At 45.7% G+C, this 25,102-nt stretch overlaps 1 protein-coding gene across 1 annotated transcript in view; it reads right to left on the bottom strand.

Annotated features, from left to right (window-relative positions):
• The window catches only part of LOC129862217 (neuropilin-2-like), a 115,752-nt gene that overhangs the window by 56,484 nt on the left and 34,166 nt on the right, over positions 1-25,102 (bottom strand). Inside the window, exon 2 of the mRNA XM_055933647.1 lies at positions 8,633-8,810. Within this exon, the coding sequence (XP_055789622.1) occupies positions 8,633-8,810 (178 nt within the window). The remainder of the gene's footprint in view (positions 1-8,632; positions 8,811-25,102) is intronic.

The following is a 25,102-nucleotide window of genomic DNA, read 5'->3' as shown; positions in this document are numbered from 1 at the left end:
TTTATTTGGGCTGCAATTTCTGACACTAATGATCTTATCCTCTACAGCAGAGGTAACTCAGGGTCTTCCTGCAGCAGAGGTGACTCTGGGTCTTCCTGCAGCAGAGGTGACTCTGGGTCTTCCTGCAGCAGAGGTGACTCTGGGTCTTCCTGCAGCAGAGGTGACTCTGGGTCTTCCTGCAGCAGAGGTGACTCTGGGTCTTCCTGCAGCAGAAGTAACTCTGGGTCTTCCATTCCTGTGGCAGTCCTCATGAGAGACAGTTTCATCATAGCACTTGATAGTTTTTGCAACTGCACTTAAAGAAACTTTCAAAGTTCTTGAAATGTTCTGTATTGACTGACCTTCATGTCTTAAAGTAATGATGGACTGTCGTTTCCATTTGCTTATTTGAGCTGTTCATGCTATACTATGGACTTGGTCTTTTACCAAATAGTGTAACGGGTGACGCTCTCCTCATCCTCGGATGAGGTGAGGAGAGAAGGATCCTCAGACCAAAACGCAGGCTTTGGGAAATAAGCCATCTTTATTAAACAACGATGATGGCAAACACGAAACGAAACAAAACACTTTCAAACTACAAAATAACAAAACGACGTTGACGAAACCTGAACATAAACTTACATAACTAAACATAAACTTACGTACAGGAAACAGACGACATCGAAACGAAAACGAAACAAACAAACGCTACAGTCCAGTGTGGTACGAACAAACATACTGACACAGGAGACAATCACCCACAACGAACACTGTGACAACGCCTACCTAAATATGACTCTTAATTAGAGGAACGCCAAACACCTGCCTCTAATTAAGAGCCATACCAGGTAACCCAAAACCAACACAGAAACAGAAAACATAGAATGCCCACCCAACCTCACGTCCTGACCAACTAACACACAAAACAACTAACATAAATAGGTCAGGAACGTGACAGTACCCCCCCCACAAGGTGCGAACTCCGGACGCACCAGCACAAAGTCTAGGGGAGGGTCTGGGTGGGCATCTAACCACGGTGGTGGCTCAGGCTCCGGGCGCGGTTCCCACCCCACCATAATCCATCCTAGCTTCCTCCCTCCAAGAATGTCCACCCTCTTTTTTCCCCCACAAAATCCACTCAATAATATACCCAATAAGGACAACACCGGGACAGAAAGATAAATCAAGACAGAGGGATAGATAAGAATATAGAGGTAGATAAAGATAGAGAGGGAGATCAGGATAGAGGGGCAACTCCGGACTGAAAGGCAGCTCCGGACAGAGAGACAGCTCTGGACTGATGGGCAGTTCTGAGTATCTAGCCTTTTCAGGCTGAAGGTCAGCTCATGGCTGACTGACGAATCTCGACGCTCATGGCTGGCTGACGGCTCTCGACGCTCATGGCAGGCTGACGGCTCTCGACGCTCATGGCAGGCTGACGGCTCTCGACGCTCATGGCAGGCTGACGGCTCTCGACGCTCATGGCAGGCTGACGGCTCTCGACGCTCATGGCGCTCTGACGGCTCTGGCTGCTCATGGCGCTCTGACGGCTCTGGCTGCTCATGGCGCTCTGACGGCTCTGGCTGCTCATGGCTCTCTGACGGCTCTGGCTGCTCATGGCTCTCTGACGGCTCTGGCTGCTCATGGCTCTCTGACGGCTCTGGCAGATCCTGTCTGGTTGGCGGCTCTGGCAGATCCTGTCTGGTTGGCGGCTCTGGCAGATCCTGTCTGGTTGGCGGCTCTGGCAGATCCTGTCTGGTTGGCGGCTCTGGCAGATCCTGTCTGGTTGGCGGCTCTGGCAGATCCTGTCTGGCGGGCGGCTCTAGCGGCTCCTGTCTGGCTGACGGCTCTAGCGGCTCCTGTCTGGCGGATGGCTCTGTAGGCTCATGGCAGACGGGCGGCTTTGCAGGCTCATGGCAGACGGGCGGCTTTGCAGGCTCCTGGCAGACGGATGACTCAGATGGCGCTGGGGAGACGGATGGCTCAGATGGCGCTGGGGAGACGGATGGCTCAGATGGCGCTGGGGAGACGGATGGCTCAGATGGCGCTGGGGAGACGGATGGCTCAGATGGCGCTGGTGAGACGGATGGCTCTGACCGGATACGGCGCACTGTAGACCTGGTGCGTGGTGCCGGAACTGGAGGCACCGTGCTAATGATAAGCACCTTCCTACTAGTGCGGGGAGCAGGGACAGGGCACACTGTATTCTCAAAGCCTACTCTATCCCTGATGCGTGGTACCGGCACTGGTGACACCGGGCTGAGGACAAGCACATCAGGATTAGTAGGGGGAGAAGATACAGTGGGTTCAGGGCTCTGGAGACGCACAGGTAGCTTAGTGCGTGGGCCCGGAACTGGAGGCACCGGGCTAGATACACGCACTACAGGGAGAGTGCGTGGAGGAGGAACAGGGCTCAGGATACGCACTGGTAGCCTAGTGCGTAGTGTATACACTGTAGGTACTAGGCTGGGGCGGGGAGGTGGTGCCGGAAATACCGGACCGTGGAGACGTACTGGCACTCTTGAGCATTGAGCCTGCCCAACCTTACCTGGTTGAATGCTCCCGGTTGCCCGACCAGTGCGGGGAGGTGGAATAACCCGCACCGGCCTATGTAGGCGAACCGGGGAAACCATGCGTAAGGCAGGTGCCATGTATGCCGGCCCGAGGAGACGCACTGGAGACCAGACGCGTTGAGCCGGCCTCATGACACCTGGCTCAATGCCCAATCTAGCCCTCCCAGTGCGGGGAGGAGGAATAACCCGCACTGGGCTATGCACTCGTACAGGAGACACCGTGCGCTCTACTGCGTAACACGGCGCCTGCCCGTACTCCCGCTCTCCACGGTAAGCCTGGGAAGTGGGCGCAGGTCTCCTACCTGCCCTTGGCCCACTATCTCCTAGCCCCCCCCCAAGAAATTTTTGGGAATTACTTACGGGCTTTTTTGGCTTCCGTGCCAGACGCGTTCCCTCATAGCTCCGGTTCCTCTCTCCGGTAGCCTCCGCTCTCCTCAGTGCCTCCAGCTGTTCCCATGGGAGGCGATCTCTACCAGCTAGGATCTCCTCCCATGTGTAGACACCCTTTCCATCCAAAACATCGTCCCATGTCCATTGCTCCTTTCTCTCCTGTCCCCTACTCCGTTTCGTTTTCCCTTGCCGCTTGGTCTTAGCGTGGTGGGTGATTCTGTAACGGGTGACGCTCTCCTCATCCTCGGATGAGGTGAGGAGAGAAGGATCCTCAGACCAAAACGCAGGCTTTGGGAAATAAGCCATCTTTATTAAACAACGATGATGGCAAACACGAAACGAAACAAAACACTTTCAAACTACAAAATAACAAAACGACGTTGACGAAACCTGAACATAAACTTACATAACTAAACATAAACTTACGTACAGGAAACAGACGACATCGAAACGAAAACAAAACAAACAAACGCTACAGTCCAGTGTGGTATGAACAAACATACTGACACAGGAGACAATCACCCACAACGAACACTGTGACAACGCCTACCTAAATATGACTCTTAATTAGAGGAACGCCAAACACCTGCCTCTAATTAAGAGCCATACCAGGTAACCCAAAACCAACACAGAAACAGAAAACATAGAATGCCCACCCAACCTCACGTCCTGACCAACTAACACACAAAACAACTAACATAAATAGGTCAGGAACGTGACAAATAGGGTTATCTTCTGTATACCAACAACCTACCTTGTCACAACACAACTGATTGGCTCAAACACATTAAGGAGGAAAGAAATTCCACAAATTGACTTTTAAAAAGGCACACCTGTTAGTTGAAATGCATTCCAGGTGACTACCTGCAAAGCTTTCATCAAGGCACAGGGTGGCTACTTGAAGAATCTCAAATATAAAATATGTTTTGATTTGTTTAACACTTTTTTTGGTTACTACATGATTCCATATGTGTTATTTCATAGTTTTTATTATCTTCACTATTATTCTACAATGTAGAAAATAGTCAAAATGAAGAAAAACCTTTAAATGAGTAGGTGTGTCCAAACCATTGACTGGTTGTGTATGTTGCCTTATACGTCTATATGCAGCTCAGTGCCCACTGATACCACAGTATTCTATGTGAAGTACGGAGAGTTGGACATTGGTCAATCTCTTCCCAATCTGGCTGTACTTCTCTGACTTACCAATAGAGGGTAGAAGAAACAGAACTGACGTCAGGCATATGGAATGGAATGTTCCCAATACTCCACTGATTCTCTAGGGATCTAGAATTCTGTGGTTGTCGGTGTGGTTGTTGTGGGAGATTACAGCTAGATGGGGAATATGGTGTGGGAGATTACAGAGAGATGAGGAATATGGTGTGGGAGATTACGGAGAGATGGGGATATGGTGTGGGAGATTACAGAGAGATGGGGAATATGGTGTGGGAGATTACAGAGAGATGGGGAATATGGTGTGGGAGATTACAGAGAGACGGGGAATATGGTGTGGGAGATTACAGAGAGATGGGGAATATGGTGTGGGAGATTACAGCTAGATGGGGAATATGGTGTGGGAGATTACAGAGAGATGGGGATATGGTGTGGGAGATAACAGCTAGATGGGGAATAGGGTGTGGGAGATTACAGAGAGATGGGGATATGGTGTGGGAGATTACAGAGAGATGGGGAATATGGTGTGGGAGATAACAGCTAGATGGGGAATATGGTGTGGGAGATTACAGCTAGATGGGGAATATGGTGTGGGAGATTACAGAGAGATGGGGAATATGGTGTGGGAGATTACAGGGGGATGGGGAATATGGTGTGGGAGATTACAGAGAGATGGGGAATATGGTGTGGGAGATTACAGAGAGATGGGGAATATGGTGTGGGTGATAACAGCTAGATGAGGAATATGGTGTGGGAGATTACAGAGAGATGGGGAATATGATGTGGGAGATTACAGAGAGATGGGGAATATGGTGTGGGAGATTACAGAGAGATGGGGATATGGTGTGGGAGATAACAGCAAGATGGGGAATATGGTGTGGGAGATTACAGAGAGATGGGGAATATGGTGTGGGAGATTACAGAGGGATGGGGAATATGGTGTGGGAGATAACAGCTAGATGGGGAATATGGTGTGGGAGATTACAGCTAGATGGGGAATATGGTGTGGGAGATTACAGAGAGATGGGGAATATGGTGTGGGAGATAACAGCTAGATGGGGAATATGGTGTGGGAGATTACAGCTAGATGGGGAATATGGTGTGGGAGATTACAGAGAGATGGGGAATATGGTGTGGGAGATTACAGAGGGATGGGGAATATGGTGTGGGAGATTACAGAGAGATGGGGATATGGTGTGGGAGATTACAGAGAGATGGGGAATATGGTGTGGGAGATTACAGAGAGATGGGGAATATGGTATGGGAGATAACAGCTAGATGGGGAATAGGGTGTGGGAGATAACAGCTAGATGGAGAATATGGTGTGGGAAATTACAGCTAGATGGGGAATATGGTGTGGGAGATTACAGAGAGATGGAGAATATGGTGTGGGAGATTACAGAGAGATGGGGAATATGGTGTGGGAGATTACAGAGAGATGGGGAATATGGTGTGGGAGATTACAGAGAGATGGGAATATGGTGTGGGAGATTACAGCTAGATGGGGAATATGGTGTGGGAGATTACAGAGAGATGGGGAATATGGTGTGGGAGATTACAGAGAGATGGGGAATATGGTGTGGGAGATTACAGAGAGATGGGGAATATGGTGTGGGAGATTACAGAGAGATGGGAATATGGTGTAGGAGATTACAGAGAGATGGGGAATATGGTGTGGGAGATTACAGAGAGATGGGGAATATGGTGTGGGAGATTACAGAGAGACGGGGAATATGGTGTGGGAGATTACAGAGAGATGGGGAATATGGTGTGGGAGATTACAGCTAGATGGGGAATATGGTGTGGGAGATTACAGAGAGATGGGGATATGGTGTGGGAGATAACAGCTAGATGGGGAATAGGGTGTGGGAGATTACAGAGAGATGGGGATATGGTGTGGGAGATTACAGAGAGATGGGGAATATGGTGTGGGAGATAACAGCTAGATGGGGAATATGGTGTGGGAGATTACAGCTAGATGGGGAATATGGTGTGGGAGATTACAGAGAGATGGGGAATATGGTGTGGGAGATTACAGGGGGATGGGGAATATGGTGTGGGAGATTACAGAGAGATGGGGAATATGGTGTGGGAGATTACAGAGAGATGGGGAATATGGTGTGGGTGATAACAGCTAGATGAGGAATATGGTGTGGGAGATTACAGAGAGATGGGGAATATGATGTGGGAGATTACAGAGAGATGGGGAATATGGTGTGGGAGATTACAGAGAGATGGGGATATGGTGTGGGAGATAACAGCAAGATGGGGAATAGGGTGTGGGAGATTACAGAGAGATGGGGATATGGTGTGGGAGATTACAGAGAGATGGGGAATATGGTGTGGGAGATAACAGCTAGATGGGGAATATGGTGTGGGAGATTACAGCTAGATGGGGAATATGGTGTGGGAGATTACAGAGAGATGGGGAATATGGTGTGGGAGATTACAGAGGGATGGGGAATATGGTGTGGGAGATAACAGCTAGATGGGGAATATGGTGTGGGAGATTACAGCTAGATGGGGAATATGGTGTGGGAGATTACAGAGAGATGGGGAATATGGTGTGGGAGATAACAGCTAGATGGGGAATATGGTGTGGGAGATTACAGCTAGATGGGGAATATGGTGTGGGAGATTACAGAGAGATGGGGAATATGGTGTGGGAGATTACAGAGGGATGGGGAATATGGTGTGGGAGATTACAGAGAGATGGGGATATGGTGTGGGAGATTACAGAGAGATGGGGAATATGGTGTGGGAGATTACAGAGAGATGGGGAATATGGTATGGGAGATAACAGCTAGATGGGGAATAGGGTGTGGGAGATAACAGCTAGATGGAGAATATGGTGTGGGAAATTACAGCTAGATGGGGAATATGGTGTGGGAGATTACAGAGAGATGGAGAATATGGTGTGGGAGATTACAGAGAGATGGGGAATATGGTGTGGGAGATTACAGAGAGATGGGGAATATGGTGTGGGAGATTACAGAGAGATGGGAATATGGTGTGGGAGATTACAGCTAGATGGGGAATATGGTGTGGGAGATTACAGAGAGATGGGGAATATGGTGTGGGAGATTACAGAGAGATGGGGAATATGGTGTGGGAGATTACAGAGAGATGGGGAATATGGTGTGGGAGATTTCAGAGAGATGGGAATATGGTGTAGGAGATTACAGAGAGATGGGGAATATGTTGTGGGAGATTACAGAGAGATGGGGAATATGGTGTGGGAGATTACAGCTAGATGGGGAATATGGTGTGGGAGATAACAGCTAGATGGGGAATATGGTGTGGGAGATTACAGCTAGATGGGGAATATGGTGTGGGAGATTACAGAGAGATGGGGAATATGGTGTGGGAGATTACAGAGAGATGGGGAATATGGTGTGGGAGATTACAGAGAGATGGGAATATGGTGTGGGAGATTACAGAGATATGGGGAATATGGTGTGGGAGATACAGAGAGATGGGGAATATGTTGTGGGAGATTACAGAGAGATGGGGAATATGGTGTGGGAGATTACAAAGAGATGGGAAATATGGGTTGGGAGATTACAGAGAGATGGGGAATATGGTGTGGGAGATAACAGCTAGATGGGGAATATGGTGTGGGAGATTACAGAGAGATGGGAATATGGTGTGGGAGATTACAGAGAGATGGGAATATGGTGTGGGAGATTACAGAGATATGGGGAATATGGTGTGGGAGATACAGAGAGATGGGGAATATGTTGTGGGAGATTACAGAGAGATGGCGAATATGGTGTGGGAGATTACAGAGAGATGGGGAATATGGTGTGGGAGATTACAGAGAGATGGAGAATATGGTGTGGGAGATTACAAAGAGATGGGAAATATGGTGTGGGATATTACAGCTAGATGGGGAATATGGTGTGGGAGATAACAGCTAGATGGGGAATATGGTGTGGGAGTTTACAGAGAGATTGGGAATATGGTGTGGGAGATAACAGCTAGATGGGGAATATGGTGTGGGAGATTACAGAGAGATGGAGAATATGGTGTGGGATATTACAGCTAGACGGGGAATATGGTGTGGGAGATTACAGAGAGATGGAGAATATGGTGTGGGATATTACAGCTAGATGGGGAATATGGTGTGGGAGATTACAGAGAGATAACTCCAAGAGCTTGTTATGAGGGAAAATGAGCCAGAAACAGCAGGGAGCTGGAAATGGTGTTGGATATACACAGAACATATCTCAATGTGGTGTTGGATACCTGGGGCGTCAGGTAGCCTAGTGGTTAGAGCGTTGGGCCGGTGACCAAAAGGTTACTAGATCGAATCCCCCGAGTTGACAAGGTAAAAATCTGTCGTTCTGCCCCTTAACAAGGCAGTTAACCCACTGTTCCTAGGCCGTCATTGTAAATAAGAATGTGTTCTTAACTGACTTGCCTAGTTAATAAATAAAAGGTTAAATAAAAATGTATACACGGATCACTCTGTGGTGTCGGATATACACAGAACAGATCTCCTTCTCTTCTCTCACCTGCAGTCTAGTTTCTCCAGTTCAAAGTGTGGGTTGAAGTTGAGGACGATACGTTGGGAGGGTTCTGGAGCGGTGACGACCCAGCGACAGTTCTGATGAGGGGGATACTCCAGAGGGTACCCTGGGGTGGTGATGTACCCGGCGTTGCTGGCATCAAAATGTCCGCCACACGCCTCACCTATAGGACGGACAACACAGAGACTTCAGTCGGAACATGAGATAATAAGTTCTGGGTCTACTAACGTCTGTGTGAAGAGACTATACCTCCTCATTCCAAAACCCGCAGGGCCTCACAATGTCATACTTCCTGGACTTGACAAAGGAAACTCAGCTATTTGGAACGAAAAGCGGGAGAACAGCTTGATTATCACCACGACATCTACCATCGCTGAACGATCCTTCCTAACAAATGTATGGTCGGCGTGTTAAGGGTTAAACCGTCCACACTGTATTCCACGCTGTAGCAGAATAATCAGTAAAACCTAAAGGACACACGGGATCGCAGTAGTGTACTATCTGCCTGTCTGTTGTATCATAACCCCCACTATCGGTAGTGGAACACTGGGACAGGAAGTGACAGACAGGCTGTCTCTGTGTTAGAGGTCAGGGGTCAGGGTAACGCTGCGAGTTAGATGGAGAGGCTCACAAAGCATTCATTCTGATCCGACACACAAACACACTTACACACACACACTTACACACACACACACACACACACACACACACACACACACACTCACATACACTACTCCCCCCCTCCCACAAACACACTTACACACACACACACACACACACACACACACACACACACACACACACACACACACACACACACACACACACACACACACACACACACACACACACACTACTCCCCCCCCACCCCCACAAACATACTCACATACACTACTCCCCCCCCACAAACACACACACACACACGCACGCAAAAACAGACACACACACACACACACACACACACACACACACACACACACACACACACACACACACACACACACACACACACACACACACACACAGGAAGCTTTAAGACAGTGTGTTAATTCTCCTCTCTGTGTATCATATGCACAGTGAGTAAAGCCCTTCAGCTGTCAACCACAGTCACAATAGATACACTTTTCACTTTCAATTACTTCACCAACACAGCAGCAGAGATGTGTTAGAGAGGCAGGAAGGAGGACAAGCATGTAGAGTAGAGTAGAGTAGAGTAGAGTAGAGTAGAGTACAGTAGAGTAGAGTAGAGTAGAGTAGAGTACAGTAGAGTAGTGTAGAGTAGAGTAGAGTACAGTAGAGTAGTGTAGAGTAGAGTACAGTAGAGTACAGTACAGTAGAGTACAGTAGAGTACAGAACAGTATATTAGAGTAGAGTAGAGTAGAGTAGACTAGAGTACAATACAGTACAGTAGAGTACAGTAGAGTACAGTAGAGTACAGTAGAGTAGGGTAGAGTAGAGTACAGTAGAGTAGTGTAGAGTAGAGTAGAGTAGAGTAGAGTACAGTAGAGTAGTGTAGAGTAGAGTACAGTAGAGTACAGTAGAGTAGTGTAGAGTAGAGTACAGTAGAGTACAGTAGAGTAGTGTAGAGTAGAGTACAGTAGAGTACAGTAGAGTAGTGTAGAGTAGAGTACAGTAGAGTACAGTACAGTAGGGTAGAGTAGGGTAGAGTACAGTAGAGTACAGTAGAGTAGTGTAGAGTAGAGTACAGTAGAGTAGGGTAGAGTAGAGTAGAGTAGAGTACAGTACAGTAGAGTACAGTATAGTAGGGTAGAGTAGAGTAGAGTAGAGTACAGTAGAGTAGGGTAGAGTAGAGTAGAGTACAGTAGAGTAGTGTAGAGTAGAGTACAGTAGAGTACAGTAGAGTAGTGTAGAGTAGAGTACAGTAGAGTAGGGTAGAGTAGAGTAGAGTAGAGTACAGTAGAGTAGTGTAGAGTAGAGTACAGTAGAGTACAGTAGAGTAGTGTAGAGTAGAGTAGAGTAGAGTACAGTACAGTAGAGTACAGTATAGTAGGGTAGAGTAGAGTAGAGTACAGTAGAGTAGGGTAGAGTAGAGTAGAGTACAGTAGAGTACAGTAGAGTAGGGTAGAGTAGAGTAGAGTACAGTAGAGTAGTGTAGAGTAGAGTACAGTAGAGTACAGTAGAGTAGTGTAGAGTAGAGTACAGTAGAGTAGGGTAGAGTAGAGTAGAGTAGAGTACAGTAGAGTAGTGTAGAGTAGAGTACAGTAGAGTACAGTAGAGTAGTGTAGAGTAGAGTAGAGTAGAGTACAGTACAGTAGAGTACAGTATAGTAGGGTAGAGTAGAGTAGAGTACAGTAGAGTAGGGTAGAGTAGAGTAGAGTACAGTACAGTAGAGTACAGTAGAGTAGGGTAGAGTAGAGTAGAGTACAGTACAGTACAGTAGAGTACAGTATAGTAGGGTAGAGTAGAGTAGAGTACAGTAGAGTAGGGTAGAGTAGAGTAGAGTACAGTACAGTAGAGTACAGTAGAGTAGGGTAGAGTAGAGTAGAGTAGAGTACAGTACAGTAGAGTACAGTAGAGTAGGGTAGAGTAGAGTAGAGTACAGTAGAGTGGAGTACAGTATAGTAGGGTAGAGTAGAGTAGAGCACAGTAGAGTAGTGTAGAGTAGAGTACAGTAGAGTACAGTAGAGTAGTGTAGAGTAGAGTACAGTAGAGTACAGTAGAGTAGTGTAGAGTAGAGTACAGTAGAGTAGGGTAGAGTAGAGTAGAGTAGAGTACAGTACAGTAGAGTACAGTATAGTAGGGTAGAGTAGAGTAGAGTACAGTAGAGTACAGTAGAGTAGAGTACAGTACAGTAGAGTAGAGTAGTGTAGAGTAGAGTACAGTAGAGTACAGTACAGTAGAGTACAGTAGAGTAGTGTAGAGTAGAGTACAGTAGAGTACAGTAGAGTAGGGTAGAGTAGGGTAGAGTAGAGTACAGTAGAGTAGTGTAGAGTAGAGTACAGTACAGTACAGTAGAGTACAGTAGAGTAGTGTAGAGTAGAGTACAGTAGAGTACAGTAGAGTAGTGTAGAGTAGAGTACAGTAGAGTACAGTAGAGTAGTGTAGAGTAGAGTACAGTTGAGTACAGTAGAGTAGGGTAGAGTAGAGTACAGTAGAGTACAGTATAGTAGGGTAGAGTAGAGTACAGTAGAGTAGAGTAGAGTAGAGTACAGTAGAGTAGAGTAGAGTACATTACAGTAGAGTACAGTAGAGTACAGTAGAGTAGTGTAGAGTAGAGTACAGTAGAGTACAGTATAGTAGGGTAGAGTAGAGTACAGTAGAGTACAGTAGAGTAGGGTAGAGTACAGTAGAGTAGAGTACAGTAGAGTACAACAGAGTACAGAACAGTATAGTAGAGTAGAGTAGAGTACAGTACAGTACAGTAGAGTAGAGTACAGTAGAGTAGAGTACAGTACAGTAGAGTACAGTACAGTAGAGTACAGTACAGTAGAGTACAGTACAGTAGAGTAGAGTAGAGTAGAGTACAGTAGAGTACAGTAGAGTACAGTACAGTAGAGTAGAGTACAGTAGAGTAGTGTAGAGTAGAGTACAGTAGAGTAGTGTAGAGTAGTGTAGAGTAGTGTAGAGTAGAGTACAGTAGAGTACAGTATAGTAGGGTAGAGTAGAGTACAGTAGAGTACAGTAGAGTAGGGTAGAGTAGAGTAGAGTAGAGTACAGTTGAGTACAGTAGAGTAGGGTAGAGTAGAATACAGTAGAGTACAGTATAGTAGGGTAGAGTAGAGTACAGTAGAGTAGAGTAGAGTACAGTAGAGTAGAGTAGAGTACATTACAGTAGAGTACAGTAGAGTACAGTAGAGTAGTGTAGAGTAGAGTACAGTAGAGTACAGTATAATAGGGTAGAGTAGAGTACAGTAGAGTACAGTAGAGTAGGGTAGAGTACAGTAGAGTAGAGTACAGTAGAGTACAACAGAGTACAGAACAGTATAGTAGAGTAGAGTAGAGTACAGTACAGTACAGTAGAGTAGAGTACAGTAGAGTAGAGTACAGTACAGTAGAGTACAGTACAGTAGAGTACAGTACAGTAGAGTAGAGTAGAGTAGAGTACAGTAGAGTACAGTAGAGTACAGTACAGTAGAGTAGAGTACAGTAGAGTAGTGTAGAGTAGAGTACAGTAGAGTAGTGTAGAGTAGTGTAGAGTAGAGTACAGTAGAGTACAGTATAGTAGGGTAGAGTAGAGTACAGTAGAGTACAGTAGAGTAGGGTAGAGTAGAGTAGAGTACAGTAGAGTACAACAGAGTACAGAACAGTATAGTAGAGTAGAGTAGAGTACAGTAGAGTAGAGTACAGTAGAGTAGAGTACAGTACAGTAGAGTACAGTACAGTAGAGTAGAGTACAGTACAGTAGAGTACAGTACAGTAGAGAACAGTACAGTAGAGTAGAGTAGAGTAGAGTACAGTAGAGTACAGTAGAGTACAGTACAGTAGAGTAGAGTACAGTAGAGTAGAGTACAGTAGAGTACAGTACAGTAGAGTAGAGTACAGTAGAGTACAGTACAGTACAGTAGAGTAGAGTAGAGTACAGTAGAGTACAGTAGAGTAGAGTACAGTAGAGTACAGTAGAGTAGAGTACAGTACAGTAGAGTACAGTAGAGTACAGTACAGTAGAGTACAGTACAGTAGAGTACAGTAGAGTACAGTACAGTAGAGTACAGTACAGTAGAGTAGAGTACAGTAGAGTAGAGTACAGTACAGTACAGTAGAGTAGAGTAGAGTAGAGTACAGTAGAGTAGAGTACAGTACAGTACAGTAGAGTACAGTAGAGTAGAGTACAGTAGAGTACAGTAGAGTAGAGTACAGTAGAGTACAGTAGAGTAGAGTACAGTACAGTAGAGTAGAGTACAGTAGAGTACAGTAGAGTAGAGTACAGTAGAGTACAGTAGAGTACAGTAGAGTACAGTACAGTAGAGTACAATACAGTACAGTAGAGTAGAGTAGAGTACAGTAGAGTACAGTACAATAGAGTACAGTAGAGTACAGTAGAGTACAGTAGAGTAGAGAACACTAGAGTAGAGAACAGTAGGGTAGAGTACAGTAGAGTAGAGTAGAGTACAGTAGAGTACAGTACAGTAGTGTACAGTAGAGTAGAGTAGAGTACAGTAGAGTACAGTACAGTACAGTACAGTAGAGTACAGTACAGTACAGTAGAGTACAGTAGAGTAGAGTACAGTAGAGTAGAGTAGAGTAGAGTACAGTAGTGTACAGTAGTGTACAGTAGAGTAGAGTATAGTAGAGTAGAGTACAGTAGTGTACAGTAGTGTACAGTAGAGTAGAGTAGAGTACAGTAGAGTACAGTAGAGTAGAGTACAGTAGAGTACAGTAGAGTAGAGTACAGTACAGTAGAGTACAGTACAGTAGAGTAGAGTAGAGTAGAGTACAGGTGTACAGTAGAGTAGTGTAGAGTACAGTAGAGTAGAGTAGAGTACAGTAGAGTAGAGTAGAGTACAGTACACTAAAGTAGATCAGAGATACGTAGAGTACAGTAGAGTAGTGTAGAGTAGAGTAGAGTAGAGTAGAGTAGAGTACAGTAGAGTAGAGTAGAGTACAGTAAAGTAGAGTAGAGTAGAGTAGAGTACAGTAGAGTAGAGTACAGTAGAGTAGAGTACAGTAGAGTACAGTACAGTAGAGTACAGTAGAGTAGAGTAGAGTAGAGTACAGTAGAGTAGAGTAGAGTAGAGTAGAGTAGAGTACAGTAGAGTAGAGTAGTGTAGAGTAGAGTACAGTAGAGTACAGTAGAGTAGAGTAGAGTAGAGTACAGTAGAGTACAGTAGAGTAGAGAACACTAGAGTAGAGAACAGTAGAGTAGAGTACAGTAGAGTAGAGTAGAGTACAGTAGAGTACAGTACAGTAGTGTACAGTAGAGTAGAGTAGAGTACAGTAGAGTACAGTACAGTACAGTACAGTACAGTAGAGTACAGTACAGTACAGTAGAGTAGAGTAGAGTAGAGTACAGTAGAGTAGAGTAGAGTAGAGTACAGTAGTGTACAGTAGTGTACAGTAGAGTAGAGTATAGTAGAGTAGAGTACAGTAGTGTACAGTAGTGTACAGTAGAGTAGAGTAGAGTAGAGTACAGTAGAGTAGAGTACAGTAGAGTACAGTAGAGTAGAGTACAGTAGAGTACAGTAGAGTAGAGTACAGTACAGTAGAGTACAGTAGAGTAGAGTAGAGTAGAGTAGAGTAGAGTAGAGTAGTGTAGAGTAGAGTACAGTAGAGTACAGTAGAGTAGAGTAGAGTAGAGTAGAGTACAGTAGAGTACAGTAGAGTAGTGTAGAGTAGAGTACAGTACAGTAGAGTAGTGTAGAGTAGAGTACAGTACAGTAGAGTAGAGTACAGTAGAGTACAGTAGAGTACAGTAGAGTATAGTACAGTAGAGTACAGTAGAGCACAGTACAGTAGAGTACAGTAGAGTACAGTAGAGTACAGTAGAGTACAGTAGAGTAGAGTACAGTAGAGTAGAGTACAGTACAGTACAGTAGAGTAGAGTAGAGTACAGTAGAGTACAGTACAGTAGAGTAGAGTAGAGTACAGTAGAGTACAGTAGAGTAGAGTAGAGTAGAGTACAGTAGAGTACAGTAGAGTACAGTAGAGTAGAGTAGAGTACAGTACAGTAGAGTACAGTAGAGTACAGTAGAGTACAGTAGAGTAGAGTACAGTAGAGTACAGTACAGTAGAGTACAGTAGAGTACAGTACAGTACAGTACAGTAGAGTAGAGTAGAGTACAGTAGAGTACAGTAGAGTACAGTAGAGTAGAGTACAGTAGAGTACAGTAGAGTAGAGTACAGTAGAGTACAGTACAGTAGAGTACAGTAGAGTACAGTAGAGTACAGTACAGTAGAGTACAGTACAGTAGAGTACAGTAGAGTAGAGTACAGTAGAGTACAGTACAGTAGAGTAGAGTACAGTAGAGTAGAGTACAGTAGAGTAGAGTACAGTAGAGTAGAGTAGAGTACAGTAGAGTAGAGTAAAGTACAGTACAGTAGAGTAGAGTAGAGTACAGTAGAGTAGAGTACAGTAGAGTAGAGTACAGTACAGTAGAGTATAGTACAGTAGAGTAGAGTAGAGTACAGTAGAGTAGAGTAAAGTACAGTACAGTACAGTAGAGTAGAGTACAGTAGAGTAGAGTACAGTAGAGTACAGTACAGTAGAGTACAGTAGAGTAGAGTAGAGTACAGTAGAGTAGAGTACAGTAGTGTAGAGTACAGTAGTGTAGAGTAGAGTACAGTAGAGTAGAGTACAGTAGAGTAGAGTACAGTAGAGTAGAGTACAGTAGAGTACAGTAGAGTACAGTAGAGTAGAGTACAGTAGTGTAGAGTACAGTAGAGTACAGTAGAGCACAGTAGAGTACAGTAGAGTACAGTAGAGTAGTGTACAGTAGTGTAGAGTACAGTAGAGTAGAGTAGAGTAGAGTAGAGTAGAGTAGAGTAGAGTAGAGTAGAGTAGAGTAGAGTAGAGTACAGTAGAGTACAGTAGTGTAGAGTACAGTAGAGTACAGTAGAGTAGAGTACAGTAGAGTACAGTAGAGTAGAGTAGAGTAGAGTAGAGTACAGTAGAGTAGAGTAGAGTAGAGTACAGTACAGTAGAGTACAGTAGAGTAGAGTACAGTAGAGTACAGTAGAGTACAGTAGAGTAGAGTACAGTAGAGTAGAGTAGAGTAGAGTACAGTACAGTAGAGTACAGTAGAGTACAGTAGAGTACAGTAGAGTAGAGTACAGTAGAGTACAGTAGAGTACAGTACAGTAGAGTACAGTAGAGTAGAGTACAGTAGAGTACAGTAGAGTACAGTAGAGTAGAGTAGAGTACAGTAGAGTAGAGTAGAGCAGAGTAGAGTACAGTAGAGTAGAGTAGAGTACAGTAGAGTACAGTAGAGTAGTGTACAGTAGTGTACAGTAGTGTAGAGTACAGTAGAGTAGAGTACAGTAGAGTACAGTAGAGTACAGTAGAGTACAGTACAGTAGAGTACAGTAGTGTAGAGTACATTAGAGTACAGTAGAGTAGAGTACAGTAGAGTACAGTAGAGTACAGTAGAGTAGAGTAGAGTAGAGTACAGTACAGTAGAGTACAGTAGAGTACAGTAGAGTAGAGTAGAGTACAGTAGAGTAGAGTAGAGTAGAGTAGAGTACAGTAGAGTAGAGTACAGTAGAGTACAGTAGAGTAGAGTACAGTAGAGTACAGTAGAGTACAGTAGAGTAGAGTACAGTAGAGTAGAGTACAGTAGAGTACAGTAGAGTAGAGTACAGTAGAGTACAGTAGAGTACAGTAGAGTAGAGTAGAGTACAGTACAGTAGAGTAGAGTAGAGTAGAGTACAGTAGAGTACAGTAGAGTACAGTAGTGTAGAGTAGAGTAGAGTAGAGTAGAGTAGAGTAGAGTACAGTAGAGTAGAGTACAGTAGAGTAGAGTAGAGTACAGTACAGTAGAGTAGTGTAGAGTAGAGTACAGTAGAGTACAGTAGTGTAGAGTAGAGTAGAGTAGAGTAGAGTACAGTAGAGTACAGTAGAGTAGAGTAGAGTACAGTACAGTAGAGTAGAGTAGAGTAGAGTAGAGTACAGTAGAGTACAGTAGTGTAGAGTAGAGTAGAGTAGAGTAGAGTAGAGTAGAGTAGAGTACAGTAGAGTACAGTAGAGTAGAGTAGAGTAGAGTAGAGTAGAGTAGAGTACAGTAGAGTACAGTAGTGTAGAGTAGAGTAGAGTAGAGTAGAGTAGAGTACAGTAGAGTACAGTAGAGTAGAGTACAGTAGAGTAGAGTACAGTAGAGTAGAGTAGAGTAGAGTAGAGTAGAGTACAGTAGAGTACAGTAGAGTAGAGTAGAGTAGAGTAGAGTACAGTAGAGTACAGTAGAGTAGAGTACAGTAGAGTAGAGTAGAGTAGAGTACAGTAGAGTAGAGTACAGTAGAGTACAGTAGAGTACAGTAGAGTACAGTACAGTAGAGTAGAGTACAGTAGAGTAGAGTAGAGTAGAGTACAGTAGAGTAGAGTAGAGTAGAGTACAGTAGAGTACAGTAGAGTAGAGTACAGTAGAGTACAGTAGAGTAGAGTAGAGTACAGTAGAGTAGAGTAGAGTACAGTAGAGTAGAGTAGAGTACAGTACAGTAGAGTAGAGTAGAGTACAGTAGAGTACAGTAGAGTAGAGTAGAGTAGAGTAGAGTACAGTAGAGTACAGTACAGTAGAGTACAGTAGAGTAGAGTACAGTAGAGTAGAGTACAGTACAGTAGAGTACAGTAGAGTAGAGTACAGTAGAGTAGAGTACAGTAGAGTAGAGTACAGTAGAGTACAGTAGAGTAGAGTAGAGTACAGTAGAGTAGAGTACAGTAGAGTAGAGTACAGTACAGTAGAGTAGAGTAGAGTACAGTAGAGTAGAGTACAGTACAGTAGAGTAGAGTAGAGTAGAGTAGAGTAGAGTAGAGTAGAGTAGAGTACAGTACAGTACAGTAGAGTAGAGTAGAGTAGAGTAGAGTACAGTAGAGTAGAGTACAGTACAGTAGAGTAGAGTAGAGTAGAGTAGAGTACAGTAGAGTAGAGTAGTGTAGAGTAGAGTAGAGTACAGTAGTGTAGAGTAGAGTAGAGTACAGTACAGTAGAGTAGAGTAGAGTAGAGTAGAGTAGAGTAGAGTAGAGTAGAGTACAGTACAGTACAGTAGAGTAGAGTAGAGTAGAGTAGAGTAGAGTACAGTAGAGTAGAGTACAGTACAGTAGAGTAGAGTAGAGTAGAGTAGAGTACAGTAGAGTAGAGTACAGTAGAGTAGAGTACAGTAGAGTAGAGTAGAGTAGAGTAGAGTACAGTAGAGTAGAGTAGAGTACAGTAGAGTAGAGTACAGTACAGTAGAGTAGAGTACAGTAGAGTAGAGTAGAGTAGAGTACAGTAGAGTAGAGTAGAGTACAGTAGAGTAGAGTACAGTACAGTAGAGTAGAGTACAGTAGAGTAGAGTAGAGTAGATAACCAGTGTTTTATATGTTGACTGCAGCACAGCCAAGTGTTGTAACAGAATGAAAGACACAACACACACACACACACATACAACAAACACACACACACACACTACAGTACAGTACAAACACACGTTGTAGATGTTGTCTCTCCAGCCCCATGGTAGTGTCCTAGCAGGAGGTTCTGGAGGGCCATCACAGACAGACACGTTTGATTGACAGTTTGAGGTCTGCTTGTGTGGCTGGCTTTCACACACACACACACACACACACACACACACACACACACACACACACACACACACACACACACACACACACACACACACACACACACACTGTGGTTGGCTTTGACCACAATATATGTAAACAATCACATCTCAACATCTGCTCTATGCCAGCCAGTTCCTCTCTCCTGGAACACAGTGAACCTTGTGGGTCACTTCCCTTTCACTCTTCACCATCGTTACACTAGATTACTAGAACACTAGTTCTAGAACACTACACCACTACTAGAACACTAGATTACTGGAACACTAGTTCTAGAACACTACACCACTACTAGAACACTAGATTACTGGAACACTAGTTCTAGAACACTACACCACTACTAGAACACTAGATTACAGGAACACTAGTTCTAGAACCCTACACCACTACTAGAACACTAGATTACTAGAACACTAGTTCTAGAACACTACACCACTACTAGAACACTAGATTACTGGAACACTAGATTACTGGAACACTAGATCTAGAACACTACACCACTACTAGAACACTAGATTACTGCAACACTAGTTCTAGAACACTACACCACTACTAGAACACTAGATTACTGGAACACCAGATCTAGAACACTACACCACTACTGGAACACTAGTTCTAGAACACTACACCACTACTAGAACACTAGATTACTGGAACACTAGTTCTAGAACACTACACCACTACTAGAACACTAGATTACTGGAACACTAGTTCTAGAACACTACACCACTACTAGAACACTAGATTACTGGAACACTAGTTCTAGAACACTACACCACTACTAGAACACTAGATTACTGGAACACTAGTTCTAGAACACTACACCACTACTAGAACACTAGATTACTGGAACACTAGTTCTAGAACCCTACAGCACTACTAGAACACTAGAACTCAGGTTCAACACAGAGCTGGGATCGTTCAAACACTGTCTGCCTGCACACAGCATGACATAATGCCACTGCTGTGAATCGCCCCCTGCCTGTCCTCTTCAATGTGTCAGATATTGAAAGGGAACAATCAGAACCAGATGCTTCAACTGTGATAGACTTTGAAGTGTTGACATTTCCACAGCTACTATATCTTAAAAGGCATGTTTTATGTACTGTGGTCTCTTCTCCGCTGCTCTTCGATGGCCCGTAACTTATTCACTACCAAATATAGGCCCACAGTACACTGACAAACACACACACAAACACGCACGCACGCACGCACGCAGGCACACACACACACACACACACACACACACACACACACACACACACACACACACACACACACACACACACACGTGCCCGTACACAAGCACACATTACAGGTGCATTAATCCATCAAAAATTACTTTCTTCTTTCTTCCGTAAAACAATAAAAGCTTTGCATCATTGCTCCCATCCCCAAGTTCCCTCCTAGTGTCTGTTAGCATTGCTCCCATCCCCAAGTTCCCTCCTAGTGTCTGTTTGCATTTCTCCCATCCTCAAGTTCCCTCCTAGTGTCTGTTAGCATTGCTCCCATCCTCAAGTTCCCTCCTAGTGTCTGTTTGCATTGCTCCCATCCTCAAGTTCCCTCCTAGTGTCTGTTAGCATTGCTCCCATCCCCAAGTTCCCTCCTAGTGTCTGTTAGCATTGCTCCCATCCCCAAGTTCCCTCCTAGTGTCTGTTAGCATTGCTCCCATCCTCAAGTTCCCTCCTAGTGTCTGTTTGCATTTCTCCCATCCTCAAGTTCCCTCCTAGTGTCTGTTAGCATTGCTCCCATCCCCAAGTTCCCTCCTAGTGTCTGTTAGCATTGCTCCCATCCCCAAGTTCCCTCCTAGTGTCTGTTAGCATTGCTCCCATCCTCAAGTTCCCTCCTAGTGTCTGTTAGCATTGCTCCCATCCCCAAGTTCCCTCCTAGTGTCTGTTAGCATTGCTCCCCTCCTCAAGTTCCCTCCTAGTGTATGTTAGCATTGCTCCCATCCCCAAGTTCCCTCCTAGTGTCTGTTAGCATTGCTCCCATCCTCAAGTTCCCTCCTAGTGTATGTTAGCATTGCTCCCATCCTCAAGTTCCCTCCTATTGTCTGTTAGCATTGCTCCCATCCCCAAGTTCCCTCATAGTGTCTGTTAGCATTGCTCCCCTCCTCAAGTTCCCTCCTAGTGTCTGTTAGCATTTCTCCCATCCTCAAGTTCCCTCCTATTGTCTGTTAGCATTGCTCCCATCCCCAAGTTCCCTCATAGTGTCTGTTAGCATTGCTCCCCTCCTCAAGTTCCCTCATAGTGTCTGTTAGCATTGCTCCCAACCTCAAGTTCCCTCCTAGTGTCTGTTAGCATTGCTCCCATCCCCAAGTTTCTGCAAAACACCAGTCTGAACGTCAACAGTGAAGAGGTGACTCCGGGATGCTGGCCTTCTAGGCAGAGTTGCAAAGAAAAAGCCATATCTCAGACTGGCCAATCAAAAGAAAAGATTAAGATGGGCAAAAGAACACAGACACTGGTCAGAGGAACTCTGCCTAGAAGGCCAGCATCCCGGAGTCGCTTCTTCACTGTTGACGTTGAGACTGGTATTTTGCGGGTGACTATTTAATGAAGCTGCCAGTTGAGGACTTGTGAGGCGTCTGTTTCTCAAACTAGACACTCTAATGTACTTGTCCTCTTGCTCAGTTGTAGTGGGGGCTGTCGTGAGGGCTGAGAGAGAAGAGGAGAGGAGACAGGAAGAGGCTGGCTGCCGAGCAGAGCAGAGCGAAGAGAAAGAGTGCTTCAGTGTCTGTGCTGTTCAGGGAGTCTATCCCTCTTCCCACTCTGCCACACGCTGCCACACGCTGTCACATGCTGCCACACAGTCAAAGGGGCACAGGAGAGGGGAGGGGAGGGGAGAGGAGAGGAGAGGAGAGGAGAGGAGAGGGGAGGGGAGGGGAGGGGAGGGGAGGGGAGAGGAGAGGAGAGGAGAGGAGAGGAGAAGGGAGGGGAGGGGAGGGGAGGGGAGGGGAGAGGAGAGGAGAGGAGAGGAGAGGAGAGGAGAGGAGAGGAGAGGGGAGACATCAACCGTGTTTGCGTTCCTCTCTCATTCTCTCTATCTCACACACAGTCAGAGATACACAGTTAGATTATTCACACAGTCAGAGATACAGTTAGATTATTCACACAGTCAGAGATACAGTTAGATTATTCACACAGTCAGAGATACAGTTAGATTATTCACACAGTCAGAGATACAGTTAGATTATTCACACAGTCAGAGATACAGTTAGATTATTCACACAGTCAGAGATACAGTTAGATTATTCACACAGTCAGAGATACAGTTAGATTATTCACACAGTCAGAGATACAGTTAGATTATTCACACAGTCAGAGATACAGTTAGATTATTCACACAGTCAGAGATACAGTTAGATTATTCACACAGTCAGAGATACAGTTAGATTATTCACACAGGACGCTCCATAGTGTAGGTGATAACGTGTCCTGTAACTAAACTCTGTGTGTCACCCAAAGCATCACATGATGACCAGTCACCCAAAGCGTCACATGATGACCAGTCACCCAAAGCATCACTTGATGACCAGTCACCCAAAGCATCACATGATGACCCGTCACCCAAAGCGTCACATGATGACCAGTCACCCAAAGCGTCACTTGATGACCAGTCACCCAAAGCATCACATGATGACCCGTCACCCAAAGCGTCACATGATGACCAGTCACCCAAAGCGTCACTTGATGACCAGTCACCCAAAGCGTCACTTGATGACCAGTCACCCAAAGCTTCACATGATGACCAGTCACCCAAAGCGTCACATGATGACCAGTCACCCAAAGCGTCACATGATGACCAGTCACCCAAAGCATCACATGATGACCAGTCACCCAAAGCATCACATGATGACCAGTCACCCAAAGCATCACATGATGACCAGTCACCCAAAGCGTCACATGATGACCAGTCACCCAAAGCGTCACATGATGACCAGTCACCCAAAGCGTCACTTGATGACCAGTCACCCAAAGCGTCACATGATGACCAGTCAGCCAAAGCGTCACATGATGACCGGTCTCCCAAAGCGTCACATGATGACCAGTCACCCAAAGCGTCACATGATCACCATGCTGTCTTCCTATGTCAGATCTATCAAAGTGATCCATTCCCACATCACAACGGTTCCACTACACATCCGTTATCAATGAAAATGGGATGAGATGGTTAGAATGTCCTGTATGTGTTTTCCTCTCTATCAGTACGGCTCTGTGCCTACCTGACAGACAGAGATATATGGGAGAGTATCCTTGTTTATCAGAGAGAGACAGGGAGCTTAGTGGAGAGAGACAGACAGGGAGCTTAGTGGAGAGAGAGAGACAGGCAGGGAGCTTAGTGGAGAGAGAGAGACAGGCAGGGAGCTTAGTAGAGAGAGAGACAGAAAGGGAGCTTAGTGGAGAGAGAGAGACAGGGAGCTTAGTGGAGAGAGACAGACAGGGAGCTTAGTGGAGAGAGAGACAGGCAGGGAGCTTAGTGGAGAGAGAGACAGACAGGGAGCTCAGTGGAGAGAGAGAGACAGGCAGGGAGCTTAGTGGAGAGAGAGACAGACAGGGATCTTAGTGGAGAGAGAGACAGACAGGGATCTTAGTGGAGAGAGAGACAGACAGGGATCTTAGTGGAGAGAGAGAGAGAGACAGGGAGCTTAGTGGAGAGAGAGACAGACATGGAGCTTAGTGGAGAGAGAGACAGGGAGGGAGCTTAGTGGAGAGAGAGACAGACAGGGAGCTTAGTGGAGAGAGAGAGAGACAGGGAGCTTAGTGGAGAGAGAGACAGACAGGGAGCTTAGTGGAGAGAGAGACAGGCAGGGAGCTTAGTGGAGAGAGAGACAGGGAGCTTAGTGGAGAGAGAGACAGACAGGGAGCTTAGTGGAGAGAGAGACAGGCAGGGAGCTTAGTGGAGAGAGAGACCGACAGGGAGCTTAGTGGAGAGAGAGAGAGACAGGGAGCTTAGTGGAGAGAGAGACAGACAGGGAGCTTAGTGGAGAGAGAGACAGGCAGGGAGCTTAGTGGAGAGAGAGACAGGCAGGGAGCTTAGTGGAGAGAGAGAGACAGGGATCTTAGTGGAGAGAGAGAGACAGGGAGCTTAGTGGAGAGAGAGAGACAGACAGGGAGCTTAGTGGAGAGAGAGACAGACATGGAGCTTAGTGGAGAGAGAGACAGGGAGGGAGCTTAGTGGAGAGAGAGACAGACAGGGAGCTTAGTGGAGAGAGAGAGAGACAGGGAGCTTAGTGGAGAGAGAGACAGACAGGGAGCTTAGTGGAGAGAGAGACAGGCAGGGAGCTTAGTGGAGAGAGAGACAGGCAGGGAGCTTAGTGGAGAGAGAGAGACAGGGATCTTAGTGGAGAGAGAGAGACAGGGAGCTTAGTGGAGAGAGAGAGACAGACAGGGAGCTTAGTGGAGAGAGAGAGACAGACAGGGAGCTTAGTGGAGAGAGACAGACAGGGAGCTTAGTGGAGAGAGAGACCGACAGGGAGCTTAGTGGAGAGAGAGACAGACAGGGAGCTTAGTGGAGAGAGAGAGAGAGACAGGGAGCTTAGTGGAGAGAGACAGACAGGGAGCTTAGTGGAGAGAGAGACCAACAGGGAGCTTAGTGGAGAGAGAGACCGACAGGGAGCTTAGTGGAGAGAGAGACAGGCAGGGAGCTTAGTGGAGAGAAAGACAGACATGGAGCTTAGTGGAGAGAGAGACCGACAGGGAGCTTAGTGGAGAGAGAGACAGACATGGAGCTTAGTGGAGAGAGAGACAGACATGGAGCTTAGTGCTTTATCTTGGCCAGGTCGCAGTTCAAAATGAGAACTTGTTCTCAACTAGCCTACCTGGTTAAATAAAGGTGAAATAAATACAAAAAGTGGAGAGGGAGACCGACAGGGAGCTTAGTGGAGAGAGAGACAGACAGGGAGCTTAGTGGAGAGAGACAGATAGGGAGCTTAGTGGAGAGAGAGACAGGGAGCCTAGTGGAGAGAGAGACAGACAGGGAGCTTAGTGGAGAGAGAGACAGGGAGCTTAGTGGAGAGAGACAGACAGGGAGCTTAGTGGAGAGAGACAGACATGGAGCTTAGTGGAGAGAGAGACAGGCAGGGAGCTTAGTGGAGAGAGACAGACAGGGAGCTTAGTGGAGAGAGACAGACACAGGCAGGGAGCTTAGTGGAGAGAGAGACCGACAGGGATCTTAGTGGAGAGAGAGACAGACAGGGAGCTTAGTGGAGAGAGAGACAGACATGGAGCTTAGTGGAGAGAGA

Source organism: Salvelinus fontinalis, chromosome 9, assembly GCF_029448725.1.
Source record: "Salvelinus fontinalis isolate EN_2023a chromosome 9, ASM2944872v1, whole genome shotgun sequence".
NCBI lineage: Eukaryota > Metazoa > Chordata > Actinopteri > Salmoniformes > Salmonidae > Salvelinus > Salvelinus fontinalis.
Note: the sequence above shows the minus strand (reverse complement) of the source record. Positions and strands in the feature narration are given on the sequence as shown.